The 23,294-nt window shown below is 41.2% G+C and overlaps 1 protein-coding gene across 2 annotated transcripts in view; it reads right to left on the reverse strand.

The window, feature by feature from the left end:
* Window positions 1-606: 606 nt before the first annotated feature.
* Window positions 607-23,294, reverse strand: part of MAP3K21 (mitogen-activated protein kinase kinase kinase 21) — a 56,392-nt gene continuing 33,704 nt past the window's right edge. Inside the window, exons 6-10 of one of the 2 annotated variants that reach the window (XM_025850893.2) lie at window positions 19,245-19,367; window positions 7,614-7,764; window positions 7,149-7,246; window positions 3,430-4,215; window positions 607-2,134 (exon numbers count right to left, since the gene is read on the reverse strand). In XM_025850893.2, coding sequence (XP_025706678.1) covers window positions 1,734-2,134; window positions 3,430-4,215; window positions 7,149-7,246; window positions 7,614-7,764; window positions 19,245-19,367 — 1,559 coding nt within the window. In that variant the 3' untranslated portion in view covers window positions 607-1,733. The other variant, XM_073879042.1, reaches the window with a different exon arrangement.

The raw sequence follows: 23,294 nt of genomic DNA on the forward strand, positions 1-23,294 counted from the left end.
GCATATAGAATGAAGCAGCCAACCATAGTTTCAAATGTGATACAATTTTGAGGAAATCAAATTTTGATTTAGTACTTCAACAGTCTCCCAAAAGTGAAGCCAAATCATAGAATGGACCATAATATGACAAAACAAAGTTAAGTACCTGAGATTTTGCTGCAAGAATTTTAAACCCAAGATTGTTTTCCTTGGGGTAGAATGCACTTATGTTAACATAATCCTTTCATGCTCTGTTCGCCATCTTCTGGGGCATACCTGCCAAGTCACTTGATGTTTCAAGTGGCCAAATAATATCATTTTCTTTTTTCTGCTATAGGTGGATATTTTATCACAGCTGATTTAAATTGCTGACATTTCGGTTATTCAGTAAACCTTAACCAAGGTAAAATTTTAAATGAAATGTCAAGCGATGTTTATAATTTAGATTTTCCTTACGTGCAAAATTTTAAGTATTTATTGTCATCCAAAATAACCACATTCTAGTGACAGAACGGAAGCATAATGAATTCAACAAAAGAACCCAGACAAATTTACAAGCTCCTGGATAGCATTTCTGTAGTTTAATAACTCAGTAGTCTATTTGTATCATAGAGGTATGATTTTATAAAATGACTCATAAAATCATTTAAAATCCTGATCCGCTACCCCGAATCCATTTAAAAGCCTGTATCTGAAAATAATCTGTATTTGTCATTTCTACCATATCAGCTTATCTTAGCAAATGTCTAACATTTATCCACAATTTACTAAAATGTGAAGATAACTACAAAATACTTAAATTCTAGCAGTGTTGCTGTTTCTTGATTTGGCAGTGTTTCTCTCTAATGGTATTTGGGATTGTTAGAATAACCATACATTTATAGAGAGAAAAGTAAAATTAAATGACATGAATGTTTACAATACGTGAATACATATGTCACTTAATTTTTAAAAATCCTACTACGAAATGGAAAAGCTTTATAGTCTGGATACCAAATAAGTGGCTACTGAGAAAACAAGAACCACTTCTATAGGAAGAACCTACAGATTAGCCTCACTTAGGTGGACATAATGTGGTCTTAGCCAAATGCCCATGACTGACCTTTTAAAAATCTGTTTTGGGGTTCTGATGGGTAACATTTTTAGAAGTTACATTCAGTAAAACGTTTACAAGTTACATTCAGCAAAATTTCCTCAAAGAGAGAAATAGGCATAATCCGTGTGACACCTGGACATATCTATGCATGACAAACCTACTGCTCAGTTCAGGGGTGTCATTGGCTCTCCATCTATTCTAGTCTTTAATTTTTTTTTTAAATAGATACCTTTAGTGACTAATATCACATTATTCTTGGCTTTTTGTTGCACAAATAACAAAAAAAGAGAAAGAAATAAAAAAAAAGAAAGAAAGAAAGAGAAGGAAGGAAGGCAAATGGGAAGAAAATGAAGTGAGGGACAAACATGGCGCACCTCATCCCGATTTGGGTTTTGGGGGATGTCAGTGAGAATCAATGAAGCATTACAACTACGCTTCAGGTAATTCTACCCAGCATAGCTTTACATTGCAAAAAAAAATGACAGCTAACAGCAATCACATACACTTTTCCGAGAAGGTTGCCATCCATTACGACTTTAGTAACATGGCCACAACTTTCGAAAACACAGCAGCATGAAACAGTTCAAAGGTAGACACGCTGTTTTAATTTGTTCACCTTAAAAACAAAACAAAGAAATGCTCGAACAACATAAGGCACTTAAGACAGAAACTCCTTCTCCAGGTGATGCACTGAGGGTCGGCTAGCTCTGCTCTTCATCCTGCACAAAGGCACCGTGCCGTCCCTGCTCTGGCCTTCGGTGTCAGCGTCCAGGAGGGAAGGCACGTGGGGTGCAGTTCTGTCCCTGACCCCGGGGGGACCGGCGTGGGTGGGTCCGGGACCCCGCCCGGCAGAGTGTGCCTGCGCGGCGGGCTGCGACTCCGTGCGGCTTCGGAAGGACGCAAGGCGAGGCGGAGGCACTGGGGTGCCGGCTCTTTGTTTTTCAGGCGGGGCCTCCGTTGGCCGGTCACCGTGAGGACCAGCAGAACACCGGGGCGTCCCCAGAGCCCGCTCCGGGGGCAGGTCCGAGGCTCCGGGGGCTGAGCTGAGGGTTGCACCAGCTGCTCGAGAAAGCAAAGACGGTGTGCAATTAGACCGTGACTTCTAAGCCCGTCAACATCCAGACAAGCAACTAGGAGGCCGGATCAATTAGGTAGTCACTTTCAAGTGAGCTTCAACAAAACACCCTCAACACACCTTTTAAAACTATTGGGATACGGTGTTTGTTTGTTTATGAAGAAGTAACTGCAAGGTTGGAAAGAGTGTTTCCGCCAGGGAAACTAGAACCATAAACCCAGCCGCATCGCCTTCATGGCGCTTGGACCAATGATCGTTGTAACTGTTTTAGAAACAGGGGAGGTTTCCGGACGGATTAGCTGAGAATAAAGGTTTTTTTTGTTTTGTTTTGTTTTTTAAATGAAGGGCACATGATGAAACTTCAGATTTTTCAGATTATGATCTGAAAAAATGGATGGCAGCAAGAAAGCAGTTAGATTTTTATATGTTGCCCCTTCTTTCTTGTCCTGAAGACCGGATTCATCACCACTCTAGAAAATTATAAGTAAGAGAAAAAGAATGGTTTCTCATGGGATTACTGTCCTAGGATTTCTCCTTGTTCAGTCATCAATTACTAATAGTCTACTGTATTACAAAAGAGTAAGACATTTATCTAAAGACAATGGACAATAAACTGAAAAAAAAATCACTTCTGGGTAGGGCACTGAAAGAACAGAGGAAAAGAAAGAGAATGGAAACAGCTTCAGTTTTAATATACTTTACAACTAACCATATAGCATAGCCCTATACAACCTAAAAAGCACTTTTCATATACATGACCTCACTTAATACTCATGATATGTACTTGTAATTATCTTTATATACAAAAGAAAGAATAGTCAACCCCTGCACAGTGTGCCATTTGACTCTTCCCCCTGCTAAATTTCTACCTGACGGGAAGCTGAGCAGGGACGGCGGGTGACGCAGAAGACTGCCTATCACAGGGGAGGCTAGGTGACCAGTTTCAGCTCCAGCTCTCCCAACTAATCATGGGTTCAGATGTGGGCAAATGGCCTGTCCTCTCTACTGTGAGTGGCTTGGGGCAGTTACCCCCACCTGCTCGTTCTATTTTAGTTTGCTACTATATACTGATGTTGCTGAGATCAAATTATGCTTTTCCTGGAATTCAAATAATAAAGTCAAATAAAAGAGCAGGGTAAAATTCAAGGAGCTGTATTAACTGTGCATACAAGCTTGTAAATGTAATCACTTGGAAAAGATACAAGCAGATATCCACACAACTTTACATTCTAATCTCTATAGTGGTGATCTGTACTTTGACCCAACTAATGCAACCTACTTGGGGTCTGAAAAGCATTTCCATCAGACAGGGTTCGTCTGTGATATGATGCTTGTTCTTTCGAAGAAGCATAATAAGGCACATTCCCCCACGTTTGCTCTAGGAAAGGAGGAGACAGGTTTTTCCATCGACTACGATCAGTCTCAAGTCTCGGCGTGGAGGTTGGCTCATGACTACATTCTCCGATGGCAACACAAAAGTCCGGAGCGGGCGTCTCGGGGTCCAAAGCAATGTGTGAGCTGCCCTCGGACAACTCTTCACTGTCCGTCTGTAGCAAGCACTTTGTGGAAAGAGAGGGCATGGACAGAAGGCTCATGGCGCTTGGCGGAGGGAGTAAGGGTGGGCTGCTGGCCCTCTCGCCCATAGACGGTGGCCTTGTGGAAGGACTGGCCCCACCTCGGGACTTGGGAGCCCACTGGAAGATTCCCTCACGTTTCTTCTTTTCTTCTTTGGGCAACAGTTCTTCGGCAGCCTGTGCTTTATTGAGCTCTCTGATATCCAGCCCCAGAGCAACTGACGCCAGCAACATGGTGCAGCCGTACAGAGCAGACTCTGTCTTCTTCCTCTGGGGGGATCTGCTCCGATTATTTGTAGGGGTCACCTGAGGCATGCTGGCAGCAGGGCCCAAAGACGGTCCCTCCTCCCAGCTTCCAGGTTCCACTGGATTCTCTCTCTGGCCATCTTTCCAAAGAGGTAGATCAACGTAGGCTTGACTAGGCGATTTTATTTGCTTTGGTTTTCTGTGTTCTGATCCATCAGGGGAAAGTCTTGGCTCTTCAGAAGCACCTAAACAAAGATAATAAATACACACGTTAAGTATAATTTACAGGAAAAATCACTGAAACTGTACAATAAGGCTAAAATCTAATAAATATTCTAAGTCAAAGCACACGGAGTCCTTTTCAGTTCAGCAAACCGTTCATCTAGAAGGACCCGAAGGAAAGGGGGCCTAGGGCACAGAATTGAAGGTTCCCTACAGAGGAACCAGCAAGCACATCATTTGCTGTTCCCTATCCTTCAGGAAATCGTTCTTCACTGGCACGGGCAATACAATTGTTATAGGAAAAAGTCATCAAGATACAGAAATGCACACACATACACGCAGGCCCCGTAACATGTCAGACAAAACATGCCCTTTGTCTCCTCTCAGTGTGTTGGGCTCGGTTATCTGTAGCTTGCCTGTGTGTACAAGAACCGACAGGCCCCAGGTCAGTGGTTCTCAAAGTGTGCCACCTGGGCTGGAGCACCTGCATCACCTGGAAACTTGTAGAAACATGAATTCCTGACCCACTCCAGACTATGGAATCAGAAATTCTAGGGCTACAGCCCAGGGGTCTGTGTTTTAATAAGCCTTTATTCAAGTTTGGGAACCACTGTCATAGAGGACCGTTCTCCAAAGAGGTCCCAAAGGGTAACAAATTAGATCAGCTGAAGAACAAAAGGCCTTCATTATCACAGAGGTGCTTAGCAGTGAATGAACAAAAACAACAAACTCTTTAATCCATGTTCGAAGCAATCTACAATAGAGCCTCCAGTGATTTCTCCAGTATTATGTCCTATTACACCTGCAGTGTGCTCTAGAATCCAGACAAGCCAAGACACGAGCTTCGCCCCCAACAAGTTGGTGGTGCTCTCCCCGTCATTGCCATGCCTTCAGGGTGCCCTCTTCTTCCTCTGTCTGGCCTCCTTCCACCCTTTCACACTGACCCCAAGCTCCCTTTTCCCACAGAAAGCCCTCTCTCAAAGTACCACCTGATGCTAACGCTTCCTAAGGCGGCCCATCCCCCCACGTGCAATCTCAGCTTCCTCTGAGGCCCCCCCACCCTTGCATCTTTCCGTTTTTGTACTTTTAGATCACAATCCAGATGTGCATGCCTGCAGATGGTAGGCTTCTGACCACCTGTCTTTTTAAATTTGGAAGGATCTTCCCTGAATAGTACTTTCATCGTGTAGGCACGAAATGCATTTAGGTGAAATGAATATGTATTATATACGTGCCCAGTACATGTAACGGGTAACAAATTATCAACCCATCATTTAAAAAACAAGAGTGGGGGGATGCTATTGACAAGTGAAATTCATTGGCTTAAAAGTATATTGAGCACTTCCTAATATCCATCGTAACCTTCCCTTCTGATTACTGATGACAAGCATCTGTAGCCCCCAAACCGAGGTAAATATCTACGTAAGATTAAAATGTGTCCTTCTGGGATTCATGTAGACATTTGACAGATGGTGAGTGTTAGATGTGTTCCAGGCATTGGGAGTGATAAACAAACCTAATAAAATCCTTGACATTCCAGTTTGGGAATGAAAGAAAACACGAACATTAAGGGTGTCAATGTAGACAAATAAGAATTTCGGATAAGAACTATGAATAAATAAGACTGGGTCATGAGACACAGGGATGGGGTGGGATGCTGCTTCAGCAAAGGTGGCCAGGAAAAGCTTTTAGGAAACACTCAGGCTGAGACACAAATGCTTGGCAGAACAGGACCACACAGATGGGCGGTGGGAAGGGACTTGCAGGTGGGACAGACAAGTGCAAACCTTCTCATTAACTCATCATGTGAACTTCAAGAGTTAACTTAATGGAGACTAAGCTGAGTCAGCCAAATATGTCCTTGTATTTCCTCCAACTGCTCTTTGGAGGACTTATTAATGGGTCAGAACATTCTAAATAATGATAATAATAATAATAAAAGAATTGAGGGAAAAAAGGGTTCTCTGATTAGTCTCTCTGATTAGTCACAAATAATGAAAAAGACACTATAGGAAGAACAGTTTTATTACAATTAGTTGTTCTTCCTTAGTCTTCAAACCGTATTTGAGAATAAATCATAACATGTAATAAGAGGAGAACCTCTTACCTTCCTAGGCAAGAGTCAGAATACCATCATGAATGCGACAACAGGAAGCATTTAGCACCCGTCTTGCGTATACCCAAATGTACCTGTGCAGATATTTATACTAAAACCACATCCTCATGACAATGCAAAAGAGGAAAAGTGAACATGGGTAGTGAGTGCTTGTAAAATTAAGCACGGCACTGATGACAAATTCAAGAAATGGACACCGTGTTCTGCTAAAGCATCTTTAATTTGGCCACAGTGTCAAAGGGCTGTCTTAAATTGTCAAGTTTAAAGACCAATTTTCTTTTCTTTGGTGATGACAATCCTTGAGGTTTTTCAACAACATATCTCTGCAACCTTTTAACATCTGAATATTGAATAGGCATACTAAATATTAAAAATAATTATGACTCATCTAAATTAAAGAGATTCCAATGTAATTCTCTCTAAGTGGTGGTTTTCCATAGAGAACCTGCTTGGCAAAATTTCGTCCTATTAAGAGGTGGCAATGCAGCCAGGAGACCACCCCGAAATCTCAGGAGAATTTCAGGATGTCTATGTTTTCATAGTTGCTATCTCCTATACTACATTAATTTGATTCTACAGAATTAATTATGATACTAATTTTTCTGGGAGAGAATAGGAGTTACAAATTCCCAACGAATAATGTGGAGCCTAATTACTTTACGTCATAAAGACTTACAGCAAGTAAGTTTTGAGCTTAAGTAAAGGTATAAGCAATGCTACTTCTTGCTGATCTTCCCTATGCTACTTGAAGAACCACATGAAACTATTAAAACAAAGCCTCTAGAACGCTCAGATGCTAAGTGTAACTCAAACAAATTCTATTTCCTGAAGCACATTTACCTGGCTGGTCCACAAATAATGAAGCCAATGGCATGGTTTTCGGATTCTTTATTAAGAGAGTTGACCAAGGACTGTTACCGTCTGAGAGAGGTCTTATTCTAAAAGAGAAAAACGTTTATTTTGATGGAACCACGTGACACACAGATTAGGTTTTCACAGATATATGCCAACAACATTTTTAAGTAGGAAACTGACAACGTTTGTATTGTTCTGAAGGGCTAACAAAGCACAAATTTAAAATCTTGAAATGAGACAGGAAATATATCAAAGTTTTTTAACTGCTTAACTGCATAATAACATAATTTAGGAGGATAAACTCATCCTAGAAATGAAATTAATATTCAGGTATCTCTGTACTATTCCAATCACTTTGTAAAAGTGAAGTCGGGCCAATGTGGAAATTCTCAAAGGCATTGCTACCCGTCACAGTCTATGCTGAAGAGCCCCCAGATATCACACACTTACCTTTCTTTGCTATCATTTCTTTCTTTCATTTGAATTGAATTGGGTCCCCAGGTACAACCTTTTTTCTTGAAATTCTTTTTCACATCTTCAAATTCTTCTTGTCGGCAGACCGTGTTCCGTCCCCAGGTTTTATTGCTTTCATCTGAAGTCACTAGGCGGAGAGCATCACTCATTAACCAATTACCAAAGACCTGAAGTTAGACGAATCAAATCTGCCGTACAACTACCTCACTTAAAATACGTTAACGGTGAAGAAACGTGAAGGTGCAGAAATGATTCCTTTCGCCCTACCGATGGCAAACTTCTTCCTCTTGTCATTAAATTAGCCAAAGAGTAGAATGAGTTAAAAGAAAAGATAAACTGAACCTAAGGAACAAAAGTCTATTTTTACATTGCAATTTAATTGGATTTTTCATTAGTCGTTACAAATTTTGCTCAGTCATCACCACAGTTTGGCTACAGTTGCTTTTTAAAACCTCAAACTGTTTAACAGTTGCCCCGCCCTCCTTGCTTTTTCTCCTGGCCTCACAGGGAGTTCTGTAGCCACATTTTAATATCCACATTTTGCTGACACACTTCCATGCTATCCTTCTAGCCTTGAAGTGTGCTTGTACTTGGGCCTGCAATGGATTTGGACATCACTGGGGAAAGTGGCTACTGTTACTATGCACTTAGAAAACCAATCCCGTGAGTAGATGGTCCAAAGTACAATGTAAAAACATCATGACATACCTACAGAGGGGAATACTCTATGGCCTTAAGAGATGAGGTTCAGATAAAAATAATGTCAAATGTCTATATTACATAATTACATAGACCTCATTTTATTATGCCTGCGTGTGTCTAAACATAGGTATCAAACTTTTATTAAAGTGTTGACTTTTGAGGGAGACGTCTGCTTATGGAAAGATGGATATTTAACTTCTTTATTATCATTTTTTAAAAGTGGCCGCATTATGGGTGATGCTTGATTTGTGTGTTTCAATATTTCCACATTTTAAAATTTACGTATCTATATGTATAGAGGTGTTTGTGTGTATGCATGTATACGTGTGTGTGCGACAGTCTAGAATAAGTTGTTCACTCTTCTTATTAAGAGCATCACCCCCAAGTCAGAGAGGAATGGTGGGCATCTGCAGGGCCATGGGAGCAGTGGGCTGGAGCGGACTGCAGGCCGTGGGACCGCCACACGGGACTCTCTCTCACCTACACAATCTGCAGCCTGTGGCCCCTGCGTTAGCAACAATCTTAGAGCTTTAGTTCCCTCATCTTCTTCCTCCCTGTCTTCATTTGCTCTTCTGTTGTCTCCTCTGTTTGGACATTTACCAAACATTTACTGTCCTAAGAGGCTGGAAAGGGTATGCTGAAGAGTCCATGCTCTTGGAGACTCTTTGAATCCAGTGTCATGGCTTCGGAGCTCCTGAGTTAGGTCAAGTTTCATTACCTCTCTGTGCCTTATTGGGGGATCACGGTAGTAGCTACTTCATGAAGTTGTTCTGAGAATTACACGGATTAACAGATGGAAAGAGCTTAGAATGGTGCGGAGCACAGTAAGTGCCGAGTGGATGGGAACTGTTACCCCAGCTGGGCTGGGGCTGGGTCGCGAGGTCTCTGCCAGTATGGAGCTCCTGGGTTTGCTATTTCTGCCTCCACAAAACCATCACAGACTAGTCATCACTACATTTGGCTCGCAGAACATTCTTGGTGTTTGTCTGTTATGCAGATTGGTAAGCAGGACAGGGTGGAAGGAGGGAGGGCTGCTGACATCTTCAGCTTGTATCACTCATCTCTGGAAAAATACAAGCCCTAAGTCAACCATCGATTGTGATACTCGGTTATTGAAGAACATTCCAAGGCTGTACAATGGCTGCAGGTTCCTGGAGTAACAGGACTCTATGGGATAGGCTTTTCCACCCTTTGATTCTATTTGACAACATAGAAAAGGTGTGTTTTACCCTTGCTTTAAGACACACCCTGAAACTTGAATTCTCAGAGGATTAGTAAATTTTTTTTTTATTCCCAAAGAGAAGTGCGTCCTACATATGGTATCATGTAATAATACCAACCATTAGAGAAAGCCAGAGGAAGTTACAGTAAGAAAAAAATACTAAGAAAATATTTTGTGCAAACATCAGATGTCTTTGGCAGACAGTGGTTCTTTGCATGATGGTGACATACTCATATTTTTATCCAAAGTCAAGCTTATATTGTATTTTTATTTTGGTATTTACTCTGGTAGTCTTGAAACAATTTGGGGGTAATCTCTTTTGCTCAATTTCACTGAAATGATTCTCATCTCTCTCAATACATATAATTATTCTCTCCTTCAGTTTCAGAGGTTTTGGGTTTGTTTTTTTTTTTTTCTTTCCTTTTTACAATGCTTTCACAATAAATTTTTCTACGTTTACTCACATCTCCCCATCTTTGATCCAGAGGAAATGTGCCCGACAACATCTACAAGTCACAGTAAAAGGAAGTCCATTCCTCTGAATCGGACGTGTCTACTGATGCACCTGATCCACCCGAGAGGCAAAATCCTCATGATTAATGTATGCTAACGCTACAAAAGGCAGACCACAGTGAGAGACTTAAAGGCCATAATGAGCTTCAGGGTAAGAATAACAGTAAAAATAATGATCCAAACAACTACCAACATATACAGAGCTCTTACCACGTGTATACACATGACCCTTTTAAACTACTATGGTCCCCAGTTTACAGAAACAGAATCTGAAGCATGATGAGGCTAAGAAGGTTGTCCAAAATCATAGCGCAGTAGGGCCAGAGCCGGGATTTGTTCCCAGGCAACGTGGCTCCAGAGTCTATGCTCTTTATGGGCATGCTCTCCTGAACTGTAGAAACAGGATATCCCTGCCAGCTAATGACCAAAAGGGACAGACATGAGGACGAGAGGAGCTGTCGGGAGTACCTGGGGTCGGGAACAAGGGGACGATGACTCAGGACAAAGAACGTGAACGCACCGTTCTGCACGCAGAACTGGTCCTGTTTGAAGGAGCCGCATTCAAGTGCTTTCATCTGGCACTTCCGAGAATGAATGCCGAGCGCCTTGTTGTTTGGGGGAGAGTGGGGATGTTCCCTGAGCTGGCTTCATTGCAACCCCACCAGGTGAGAACTCACACGAAGTCCCAGAGGTATTCAGTTTAACTAGTACAAGTCTTGGGCCGAGCCAGGCTTGTCCAGGTATGACTTCCCCACTTCCGCAAGGCTGTACTCACGACTGAGGAGCGTGAAGACGGGGACTCTCGTTTGTTGTGGTGGGAATGTGAAATGGCACAGCCACTCTGGAAGGCGGTTTGGTGTGTCTTCTAGAACTAAACACACTCACCGTATGAACCAGCAATCCCACTCATTGCTATTCATCCAAAGAAGTTGACAAGCTACGTTCACACAAAAACCTGCGCCATGACTTTATAGCACCTTCATTCATAATTGTCAAAACTAAAACTTGGAAGTGACAAAGATGGCTTTCGGTAGATGAGTAGATAAAAATAACTTGTGCTCTGTCCAGACAATGGAATGCCACTCACTGAACAGCACTGAACAGAAAAGAGCTACCAAGCCATGAAAAGGCATGAAAGAAACTTCAATGCACATTGCTAAGTGAGACAAGCCAATCTGGAAAGACTACGTGCTGAAGGATTCCAACAGTATGACATTCTGAAAAAGGCAAAACTACAGAGAGTGCAAGGATCAGTGACTGCCAGGCGCTGAGGGTGGAGGGGTGAACGGGTGGAGCGCAGAGGATTTTCGGGGCAGTGAAAATACCCTGTACGGTATATAATGGTGCATACATGTCATTGTGCATTCGTCCACACCCAGGATGCACAACAGCAAGCGTGAACTCCAATGTACTCTAAAGACTGGGTGACACTGCTGACGTGTCAGTGCACCTTCACTGACTGTAACAAAGCACCCACTGTAGTGATCGTGGGGGAAGCTGTGTGTGTGTGTGTGTGTGTGTGTGTGCGCGCGCGTGTGTGTGCGCGTGTGTGTCTGTGTGTGTGTGTGTGCGTGCGTGTATGTGTGTGTATGTGTGTGTGTGTGTATGTGTGTGTGCGCGTGTGTGTATGTGTGTGTGTGTATGTGTGTGTGTGTGTATGTGTATGTGTGTGTGTGTGTGTGTGTGTGTGTGTGTGTGTGTGTGTGTGGTGGGTGGTAGGTGGACAGGGAAATCTCTGCACCTTCCTCTCAATTTTGCTGTGAACCTAAAATTGCTCTAAAAAAGTCAAGTCTGAAAAAAAAGGAAAATGAAAACACGGAAGAGAATAGAGAAACAGCTGGGCAAAAACAGAAGAATCATGACTTCTTGTTCCCTTGTCCTTTCAACTGAGCTACGAGGTAAGCCTTCTTATCCTCCTTGTTCCTTTAATGAAGCCCTCACTCTGTCTAGGCAAAGGCAATGTGTGGCTTTATAAGAAATGCTTTGTCAGTGGCTCAGTTGGTTGAGCGACTGCCTTCAGCTCAGGTCATGATCCTGGAGTCCCGGGATCGAGTCCCGCATCGGGCTCCCTGCTCAGCGGGGAGTCTGCTTCTCCCTCTGACCCTCTTCCCTCTCGTGCTCTCTGTCTCTCATTCTCTCTCTCTCAAATAAATAAATAAAATCTTAAAAAAAAAAAGAAATGCTTTTTCAGAAAGACATACTAGTTTTGGTAAAATGATGGCCCCTTAAATTTATTCAGGTCATTATACATTTATTTAGATTATTTCTCTTTAACTGTGAGGAGACTAGTACACTGGGATCCTGGGAGCTTTAAAAAAAAACAAATCTCTGCTGGTGTCAAGGTTTTCATGACAAAAAAACCCAAAAACCAAAAACCAAAAAGCAAACAAACAAACAAACAAACAAAGAAATTGACTGTAGGTCTGATCAGGGAAAATACTCTTCTGGATTTTTTTTTTTCTCCAAATAAGTATAGTAAGTAGCCAAGAATTAAGTTTGGTGAAGAAAGGAGAAGATGCAAGTCAATTATTTAACAGACTGATTACCACATTACTTACATATACACATATAAAACACATTCTTGTTTTGCTTTGCCTACTTTTTGGACTCACTTTTGATAAAAGTCAAGAGTTTTATTTAATTCCACTAAACTTTGAGTCAGGGTCTAACAGAAAACTCTCACAATGCAAAGGTGCTAGGCAAATTAGCTATATGTCTTTTTTTTTTTTCCACCAGTCTGAACACTCTTTCTAAAATCAAAATACTAGGGGCACCTGGGTGGCTCAGTCCTTAAGCATCTGCCTTTGGCTCAGGTCATGATCCCAGGGTCCTGGGATTAAGCCCTGCATCGGGCTCCTTGCTTGGTGGGGAGCCTGCTTCTCCCTCTCCCACTCCCCCTGCTTATATTCCCTCTCTTGCTGTGTGTGTCTCTCTCTGTCAAAGAAACAAATAAAATCTTAAAAAAAAAAAAATCAAAATACTACATGGTATTTTAAAGTGTTAGGTTGGCCAGTACAGACCAAATGAAAGTTAAATCTCAAAAAGCAAAATTTTTCTTTATAAAACAAGGAAAGAAATGGAAGTAATCTTGAATCCCTGATTTCATTTTTCAAAATATTCATAAATATGCTACTGATATAATTAGGTTATGCTAATTTTGCATACAAGTGTTTAACAAAATGTCTCCAGATATGGTATTCCACTTTCTACTCTGTGGCCTGGTCAGATCACCAATTGCATAGAATCTAAAAACTGTTATTGTGAAAATAAGAAAATAATTCTGCACAGCAAAGGAAACCATCAATAAAATGAAAAGGCAGTCCATGGAATGGAAGAAAATAGTTGCAAACCACATAACTGATAAGGGGTTAATATCCAAAATGTATAAAGAACTCATATACCTCAATAACAGAAAGCAAATCATCCAACTAAAAATGGGTAGATCTGAATAGACATTTTTTCCAAAGAAGACATATAGACGGCCAACAGACACATGAAATAAAGCTCAACATCACTCATCATCAGGAAAATGCAAATCAAAACCACAGTGAGATATCACCTCACACCTGTTAGACTGGCTAGTGTCAAAAAGACAAGAAATAGTAAGTCTTGGTGAGGGTGTGGAGAAAAGAGACCCTTGGGCATTGTTGGTGGGAATGTCAACTCATGCAGCCACTGTGGAACACGGTATGGAGGTGCCTCAAAAAATTAAAAAATAGAACTACCAAATTGTGACCAAGATGGTGATGTAGGGTATACCTGACTTTGTTCCTCCTCACAAGAACATCAAACAACTATTTGAGAATAAGACACCACTGAGAGGATCCTAGAACACAGCGGTGAGGCTACAGCACTCCCCTTACACCTCAGAGACCAGGACAAACTGCATCATTAGGATAAGGGAAGCAGCTACACATGCAGTGTGCTGCCCCTCCCCCAGGCCAGTGCCGCACCATAAAGAGAGGTCTCCCCTGACCTTCCAGTTCTTCCAGTGAACAAAGAGAACCCAGAGGGGACGAGTACCCTCCCATCATTGTGGGTCACTTTTGCAGGAGCCCCTATTCTGATCTTGCACTGGGGGGAGTACAGGGAGTGTCTGTGGGGCTCAACCACTAGGAATCTGTGGAGATGGGGGGAGAGGCTTGCATCAACTAGCACATGGATCTTGGCAGAGGGAGTTCATACTAGCAGTGCCCAAACAGTCATCTCAACCATCAGCTTCATTCATCTGCACAACTGAGTCAGGATACACTCTGACCATGGAGTTCTGTGGTGTGCAGATCTCCTGATTCAGATTCTCAAATAAGGAGTTTTGTCAGCCCTAGGGCCCAGTTTGCCTACACCCAGGGAAGGATCTGAATCATAGCCCCATCCAGTGAAGAGAGTGTCTTCCAGTCTCCTCGACTCTGCAGAAGGACTGGAAAGAACTCCTGGAAGCTGTGTAGCCAAGCACAACTTGAGCCAAGAGGCAGGAGGGCAGAGCTGATACTTTGCGGAGCAAAGCAAGTGGCCCTGTTTAGTCAGGCAACTTAAAGTGTGGGTCATCTTGAGGTAAGACAACAAACAAAGGGCTTTACTAGCTTTAGAGCTGCTTCTCCTGCTGCACCCAGGCAGGGAATCTAATCCATTGTCCTGCTCATCACCGAATACAGCCTTCAGCTAGTCCAACCAGACCACAGGAAGCTTCATAGCCCATTCAACAGGCCTATGTGACCATATGTTAGGCAAGAAAACAAGTCTTAGTAAGTACATGAAGACTGAAATTCTACCAATTATCTTCTCTGACCACCTGGCATGAAATTAGAAATCAGTAACAAAAGAAAAACTGGAAAATTCATGAACATATGAAAATTAAACAACACTCTCCTGAACAACCAATGGATGAAAAAATAAATTAAAGAGGGGAAAAAAGTTTCTTGAGACAAACAAAAATGAAACAAAACATACCAGAACTTAGGCGATGCAGCTAAAGTAGTTCTAAGAGGGAAGTTCATAGCAATAAATGCTACGTTAAGGAAGGAAGATCCTAAATAAACGACCTAACTCTACACTGTAAAGAACTAGAGAAAAAAACAAATGAGCCAAAAGTTAGCAGAAGAAAGGAAATAATGAAGATCAGAGTAGAAATAAATGAAATAGAGAAAAAAATGGAAAAGATTAACAACACTAAGAACTGGTTCTTTGAAAAGACAAACAAAATCGACAAATCTTTAGCTAAACTAACCAACAGAAAAAGAGAAAGAACCCAAATCAACAAATTATAAATGAAAAAGGAGACACTACAACTGATACCACAGAAATTCAAAGGATCATAAAAGGCTACCAGGAGCAACTCTATGCCAACGTAGTGGACACCCTAGAAGAAATGGAAACATTCATAGAAACATATAACTTGCCAACACTGAATCAGGAAGATTTTGAAAATCTGAATACACCAATTATTAGTAAGAAGATTGAATTAGTAATCAAAAATCTCCCAATAAGAAAAGCCCAGGACCAGTTGGCTTCACTTGTGGATTTTACCAAACATTTAAAGGAAAATTAACATTAATCCCTCCTCTCAAATTCTTCCCAAAAATCCAATAGGATGGATCACTCCCAAACTCATTTTATAAGGTAATCATTACCCTGATACCAAAACCAGAAAAGGACAATACTAGAAAAGAAAACTATGGGCCAATATCCCTGATGAACATAGATGTAAAAATTCTGAATAAAACACTAGCAAACAATATTCAGCAGCACATTAAAAGGATCATTCACCATGATCAAGTGGGATTTATCCCTGGGATGCAAGGATGGTTCAACATATGCAAATCAATCAATGTGATATATGACATTAATAGAATGAAAGAAAAGAATCATATGGTCATCTCATTAGACATAGAAAAAGCATTTGACAAAATTCATTATCCATTCATGCTAAAAACTCTTGACAAATTAGGCACAGAATGAATATATCTCAACATAATAAAGACCATGCATGATGAGCCCACAGCTAACATCATCTATATGCTGAAAGGTTGAATGCTTTTCCTCTAAGATCAGGAACAAGGGCGTCTACTCTCACCACTCCTATTCAACAGAGAAATGAAAGATCTCTATTCTGAAAACTGTAAGATACTGATGAAAGAAATCAGAGAAGACACAAATAAATGGAAATGTATCCTGTGTTCATGGACTGGAAGAAGTAATATTGTTAAAATGTCAGTACTACCCAAAGCCACCTATAGACTCAATGCAATCCTATCAAGATTCCAGTGGCCTTTTCTACAGGAGTAGAAAAACCCCTCCTAAAATTTATATGGAATCACAAAAGACCATAAATAGCCAAAGAAATCTTGAGAAAGAAGAACAAATCAAGAGGTATCAGACTCCCTGACTTTAAGCAATGCTATAAAGTTAAAGTCATCAAAATAGTACAGTACTGGCATAAAAACAAATAGACCAACAGAACAGAACAGAGAGCCCAGATATAAACTCAACCATATATGGTCAACTAATATTTGACAAGGATGCCAAGAATACTCAATGTAGAAAAGACTCTTCAATATTCACATGTAAAAGAATGAAATTGAATCCATGTATTACAGCACTCATAAAAATTAATTCAAAATAGATTAAAGACTTTAATGTAAGACCTGAAACCATGAAACTCCTAGAATATAGAATAAAGCTTCTTGACAGGGGTCTTGGCAATGATTTTTTGGATATGATACCTAAAGCACAAGCAATAAAATAAAAAATAAGTTAGTGGACTATATCAAACTAAAAAGTGTCTGTACAGCAAAAGAAACCATCAACAAAGTGGAAAGACCTATGGAATGGGAAAAAAAATATTTGCAAACCATATACCCGGGAAGGGGCTAATAACCAAAATATATAAAGAACATGTAACTCAATAGCAAAAAAAAATATCAAGTAACCCAATTAAAAAATAGGCAAAGGTCTTGAACAGACATTTCTCCAAAGACATATGAATGACCAACAGGCACATGAAAGATGCTCAACATTACTAGTAATTAGGAAAATGCAAATCAAAACCACAAAGAGATATCTCCCTATACCTTTTAGAAGGCCACCCTCAAGAGGACATGAGATAACAAATACTGGAGGGGATCTAGAGAAAAGGGAACGCTTGTGCACTGCTGGTGTGATTGCAAATTGGTGCAGCCACTGTGGAAAACAGTATGGAGGAGACTAAAAAATTAAAAATAGAGCTACCATATGATCTAGCAATTCCACTTCTAGGAATATATCCAAAGGAAATGGAAACACTAACTTGAAAAGATATCTGTACCCCCATGTTCATAGCAGCATTATTCACAATATCCTAAACATGGAAACAACCCAAGTGTCCATCAGTGGATGAATGGATAAAGAAGATGTGGTACGTACATACAATGGAATGTTGCTCAACTATAAAAAAGAAGGAGAGCTTGCCATTGTAACAACATGGATGGACTCAGAGGATATTAATCTGAGTGAACTAAATCAGACAGGAAAAGACAAATACTATATGATCTCACGTATATGTGGGATCTAAAAAAAAGAAAAATGACAGACAAAGAGATTAGACTTGTAACCAGAGGTGGAGGGTGGAGGAAGGGAGAATAGAGGAAGGTGGTCAAAAGGTGTAAACTTTGAGTTATAAGATCAATAAGTACTAGGGATGTAACGTGCCTGATAACTACAGCCAACACTGCTGTGTGATATAAAGAAAAGTTGTTAAGAGAGTAAATCCTAATAGTTCTCATCACAAGGAGAAAAAATTTTTTACCTTTTTCTTTTCTTTTTAATGTATCTATATGAGAAGATGGATGTTAGCTGAACCTACTGAGGTAATCAGTTCACAATATATGTAAATCAAACCATCATGCTGTATACCTTAAACTTACACAGTGATGTATGCCAATTATTCCTCAATAAAACTGGAAAAAAAAACAGAACTACCATATGACCCAGCAATTCCACTTCTAGGTATTTATTTGAAGACAACAAAAATACTAAGTCGAAAATATATATGCACCCCCATGTTCAGGGCAGCATTATTTAGAATAGCCAAGACATGAAAACAACCTAAGTGTCCATCGACAGATGAATGGATAAAGAAAATGTGGTATAACTATACAATGGGATATTATTCAGCCAGAAAAAAGAATGAAATCTTGCCATCTGCAACAACAATGGATGGACCGTGAGGGCACTGTGCTAAGGGAAATAAGTCAGACAGACAAATACTGTATGATCTTATTTATATGTGGAATTACATTTTTTAAAAAAGAGCTCATACATACAAAGAACAAACTGGTGGTTGCCAGAGGCAGGGGGTGGATGAAATGGGTGAGGGTGGTCAAAAGGAACAAACTTCCAGGTATAAAATAAATAAGTCATGGGGATATAATGTATAGTGTGGTGACTCTAGTTGATAACACTGTATCGGGTATTTGAAAGTTGCCAATCTTAAAAGTTCTCATCATAAGAAAAATAAATTTTGTAACTATGCATGGTGACAGATGTTAACTAGACTTATTGTGGTGATCATTTTGCAATACATTTGACCCTTGAACAACATGGGTTTGAACTGCATGGGTCCACTTACATGTGGATTTTTTTGATAAGTACAGTATAGTCTAGTAAATGTATTTTCTCTTCCTTATGATTTTCTTAATATTTTCTTTCCTGTGGCTTACTTTATTATGAGAATACAGTATATAATACATATAACATGCAAAATAAGTGTTCATTGACTGTTTATGTGATCAGTAAGACTTCGAGTCAACAGCAGGCTATTAGCAGTTACATTTCTGGGGAGTCAAATGTTATATGCAGATTTTCAACTGCACGGCATGGTGGGGGGGGGCAGTGGTGGTCAGCAGCCCTAACCCCCATGCGGTTTCCAGGTCAACTGTATATACAAATATCAGATAATTATGTTGTATGCCTGGAATTAGTGTAATGTTATATGTCAATTATATCTCAATTAAAAAAAGAAGAAAATTAGACTAAGAAATGTAAGACCAAATTTTGTTTTCTGAGTAGTTGTCACACCTGTTAATGTCATGTGTTAGTTACAGTGAGCTATAATAACACCTCCGGTTAGATGGAATCCAAGTCAGCTGAGGACAGAAATCCCCACAGAAGCCCGTGTGCCCAGGGAGAATGCTTACGCTGTATTGCTCGGAGCCGAGGAATCACTGTGGGGCTACTGGGTGGACTTGAGCCATTGCTGTTCAAACTCTTCCTTTTGTCCAGGTTGGGAGAGGCCTGGACGGTGATTTTATGCTGGAAATCTGTTGGATACGCAAAGAAGTGAGAATTGAGATTTCATGGTTTTAGGCTCTATATTCATAGGCTCTTCGTCAGCACAAAGCAATAAGAGGAAAATCTGCCAGAGGGTAAGAAGGAAGCATCTCTGGGTCTGTTTCTTGGTTTCCTTCTTATCTTCCATTCAGGGCTCGAGTCAATAATAATCAGAGTCTATGAGGGTGCCAGGGTGGCTCAGTGGTTGAGCATCTGCCTTCGGTTCAGGTCGTGATCCCAGGGTCCTGGAATCAAGTCCCTCATCGGGCTCCCTGCTCCGCGGGGAGCCTGCTTCTCCTCTGCCTCTGCCTCTCTCTGTCTCTCATGAATAAATAAATAAAACATTAAAAAAAATAATCAGAATCTAGGCTATGTTAGGTACAGTCAGACACAGGGTCACAGACCAATGGGACACTACTGAGTACTTGTAGAACCTAACCATCTTCTAGGAAGAAAAGTTACCTTCATGTAGTCTAACATTGTGGAAAACAAATTTGAAAGAGGAGACACCTTGGATTTCAATGAGTCCTGGTTCTGTCATGAACAAAGTATGGACTTCAAACCATAAGGAACCCTCTGAGCTTGTTTCCTCAACTGTTGGACAGAAACAATGAATACTGCACAGTGTTGTTGTGGTGATTAAAACAGAAAATGCAGGTTACAGGGGGTTCGGGACATGCTATCCCCCAAAACACTTCCCTTAACCTATCACATTTCTTCACGACCGTCCACTCTTCATCAAACCTAGTAGAAAAATACTCTGGTCTGTTTCTTTAGGTCTTCATTTCCTTACGAAGTCTCCCCTGTCGTATCAAACTTATGTTAAATAATTTTTATGCTTTCCCCCCCCCCGTTAATCCATCTTTGACAGTCTGATTTTCAGACCCAACCAGGGACCCTAAGAGCGTCCAGGAAAACTCCCCCAACCCTGTCCTAGTTAAAAGCATTCTGTAGTTCTTTGACCTAATGGTAAGATGGGCACCTGTTGTGGAAGTGAATGCCAACAACTAGGAATATATGCAAGGACGAGTTAATATTACCAGAGGGGAGAAGAGAGTGCCTGGGAAAACTCTGTCAACTTTTGGAAAGTTATCAAAACCTCAGGCACAGGTAAAAGAAATTACTGGGTGTTCTTTCAGTGCACTGCTCAGCTTAACCTTTGATTTTCTAGTGGCTGTTTTTACAACTTGGTAGGGGGCAGAGGGTAACTTGTAGATTCTGTCTGGTAATGATGCAAACAATTTCCGTCCGGTGTGAAACACAATCCCAAAGGTTATGGTTTATGGCCACACTGGGCCCTAACCAGGTTTGTATTTAACCTAGCAATCTAACCCTAACATTCCCTTATTAACTTGCCCACAAATACTTAGCTCCTCAAATTCTCCCTGAAACCAATTTTAACTGGTTGTCCTAATTATTAGTGAGTTGGATAAAAATCTTTGACACGCGTTCATTTCATATTTGCAAGCAAGCTATGATTTTCCTTTTTGAAAATTATACTTTACACTGTAAAGAACTTTAAAGAACCAGCTGGTATTTGAAATGAGGACGAGTTGTAATTCGGTAAGCAAGACTTCTCTCTAATCATTCATGCTGGACATCTGAAAATGTTTAATATTGTCTTCTTCTCCCTGACCCTCCATACCCATGCAAACACAAAATATGTTGCCAGTTCTGTGTTATAGATTCATCTGAGAGTTATAGTTGAGAAATTTATACTCTAGCTTCTGGAAGTAGTAAACTCCACATGTGAATCCCAGCTTAGCACTTACCAGCCACATGAATTTTTGGGAGGCACCTCAGTATCTCCATGTACAAAAGTGGGAAACAAATCACATTCCTACTTTGCAGGGCAGTGCTGAACAATTAACTATAAAGAAATACAGGGAATACTCAGCTCGGGGCTCACGACAGGCTCTGTGCCATGTTAGCGATTCTTTTTGTTCTCTGCACCGCCACTGCCACCCCCATTCCATGAGCTGCCCTAGTTCCTCCTTTGATCTTGCATCTGCACTGGGCCCCTCGGGTCTAGCTCACAGCAGCCAGATGCATTTTATAAATGTATGCCACCCCACGTCATTCCCCAGCTGACAAGTCTTCAAAGGCTCTGCCTTACTTCTTAGGTTACAGAGATCAAAACCATCATACACTCTGTAAGCCCCTCAAGTTTGAGTCTGGCTCTTCATTCCTCCAGCTTCATCCTGTTCTGTTCTCCCGTCACTTGCTATGGTCTGAACCTGGCGTCAGCAAACTTTTACCATAAAGTGCCACAGAGGAAATATTCTAGGCACCGTGGGCCACACGGCCTCTGTCACAGCTACTCAAATCTGCCGACGTAGCGAGAAATCAATCGTTCGTGATACATAAATGCATTCCAATCCAACTTTATTTGCAAAAATGGCAATTTAAATTTCATATCATGTTCACATGCCATGACATATTGTTCTTTTTTTTTTCCCATTTATTTGACAGAGAGAGAGAGAGACACAGCGAGAGAGGGAACACAAGCTGGGGGAGTGGGAGAGTCTGGAGAAGCAGGCTTGCCACCGAGCAGGGAGCCCGATGTGGGGCTCGATCCCAGGACCCTGGGATCATGACCTGAGCCGAAGGCAGACGCTTAACAACTGGGCCACCCAGGTGCCCCACATATTGTTCTTCTTATTCTTTTCAAGTGTTTAAAAGTGCACGAACTTTTCTGTGGACTGCACAGAATGGGTGGGGGGCTGGACTTGCTGACCCCCCACAAACCACAGCGGTCTTTTTCAATTCCTGGGAGGGACCAAGCCTTCTACGTTCTCCTTAGAGCAGGTGACACCTCTCTGCTAATCAGTCATGTGACCCTGCCCTCATAGTAGTTAATCATCTTAGCAAGTAAATAAGTATTTAATTATTAGCTTAGGGCTCACTCCCCTGCCCCCAGAACAACGTCAGCTCTGTTGGGGCAGAGGCCAGAAATCTCCATCCCAGCAGCACCCCACTGTGGGCTGGCACAGTGCCTCACCCAGAAAAGGTACTTAGGGAATCTCTGCTGAGTCAGTATTTTCTCTGTTTAAGATTGTAAGTAACGTAAGGGCAGAGATTGTATTTATTTTCTTGTAATCCCTACTACTTGATCATGGTAAATCCGTGAGTATTTGTTGAATGAGAAGATGGTGTAAGGCTTTGCAGTAGAATCAAACTGGAGCTTACAGTAAACTGCTGAGATATATATAGCAGGGTGTATCGTGGTTTGGTGGTTTGGAAGACAAAGTGAGTGGAAATGAAGGACCACATAGGAGGCTTCTTCCACCTCTACCAAGTAAGAAAAATGGAAGATCTGACCAGGCAGAGTAGTTTAAGTGAAGAATGGGTGCAAGAAAACGGTTTAGCAGGACATGGGAATGGACTGGATTAGGACGGAGGGGAAAGAATAAAGGAAAGAAATAGCCTTACCCATCAATACAAAAGAGTTTATTTTAGATTGAAGTGCTTTGTGAAAGTGCAACTAGCCCATGACATGTCATAACACTCTGGAAGCAAATTCTCCGAGAGACTCCTGCCCAGGGCTGAAGGCGGGTGTGCTCTTGTCGCCCTCAGAACTAGAACACAGAGCCAACCCATAGCATGTGAACCATAAACCAAGTGGAACCGATGATGGCCAGGTAACCAGCAGAGAACATTTGTGAGGCCAAGGAGGAGTAGCAAAGATACAAAACTGGATTTCAATACCTACTTCTAAAAAAGTCTAATTTCTCTCCCTCAAAAAAAGGGCACTCTTTATGTTTTTAAACATAGAGAAAATATTTCTTATTAAAATATCCTTGTCCCTATAAAGTGGGGAAAGGTTGACTCTGTCCCAGTTATATGCTTATGAAACTGGCTGGTGTTATTTTTCTTTGTACTTGAGAGAATAATTTTCTCGTGACAGATTATCGCGA

This window comes from Callorhinus ursinus, unplaced genomic scaffold (genome assembly GCF_003265705.2).
Source record: "Callorhinus ursinus isolate GAN/ISIS: 27379988/994484 unplaced genomic scaffold, GSC_fseal_2.0 scaffold32, whole genome shotgun sequence".
NCBI lineage: Eukaryota > Metazoa > Chordata > Mammalia > Carnivora > Otariidae > Callorhinus > Callorhinus ursinus.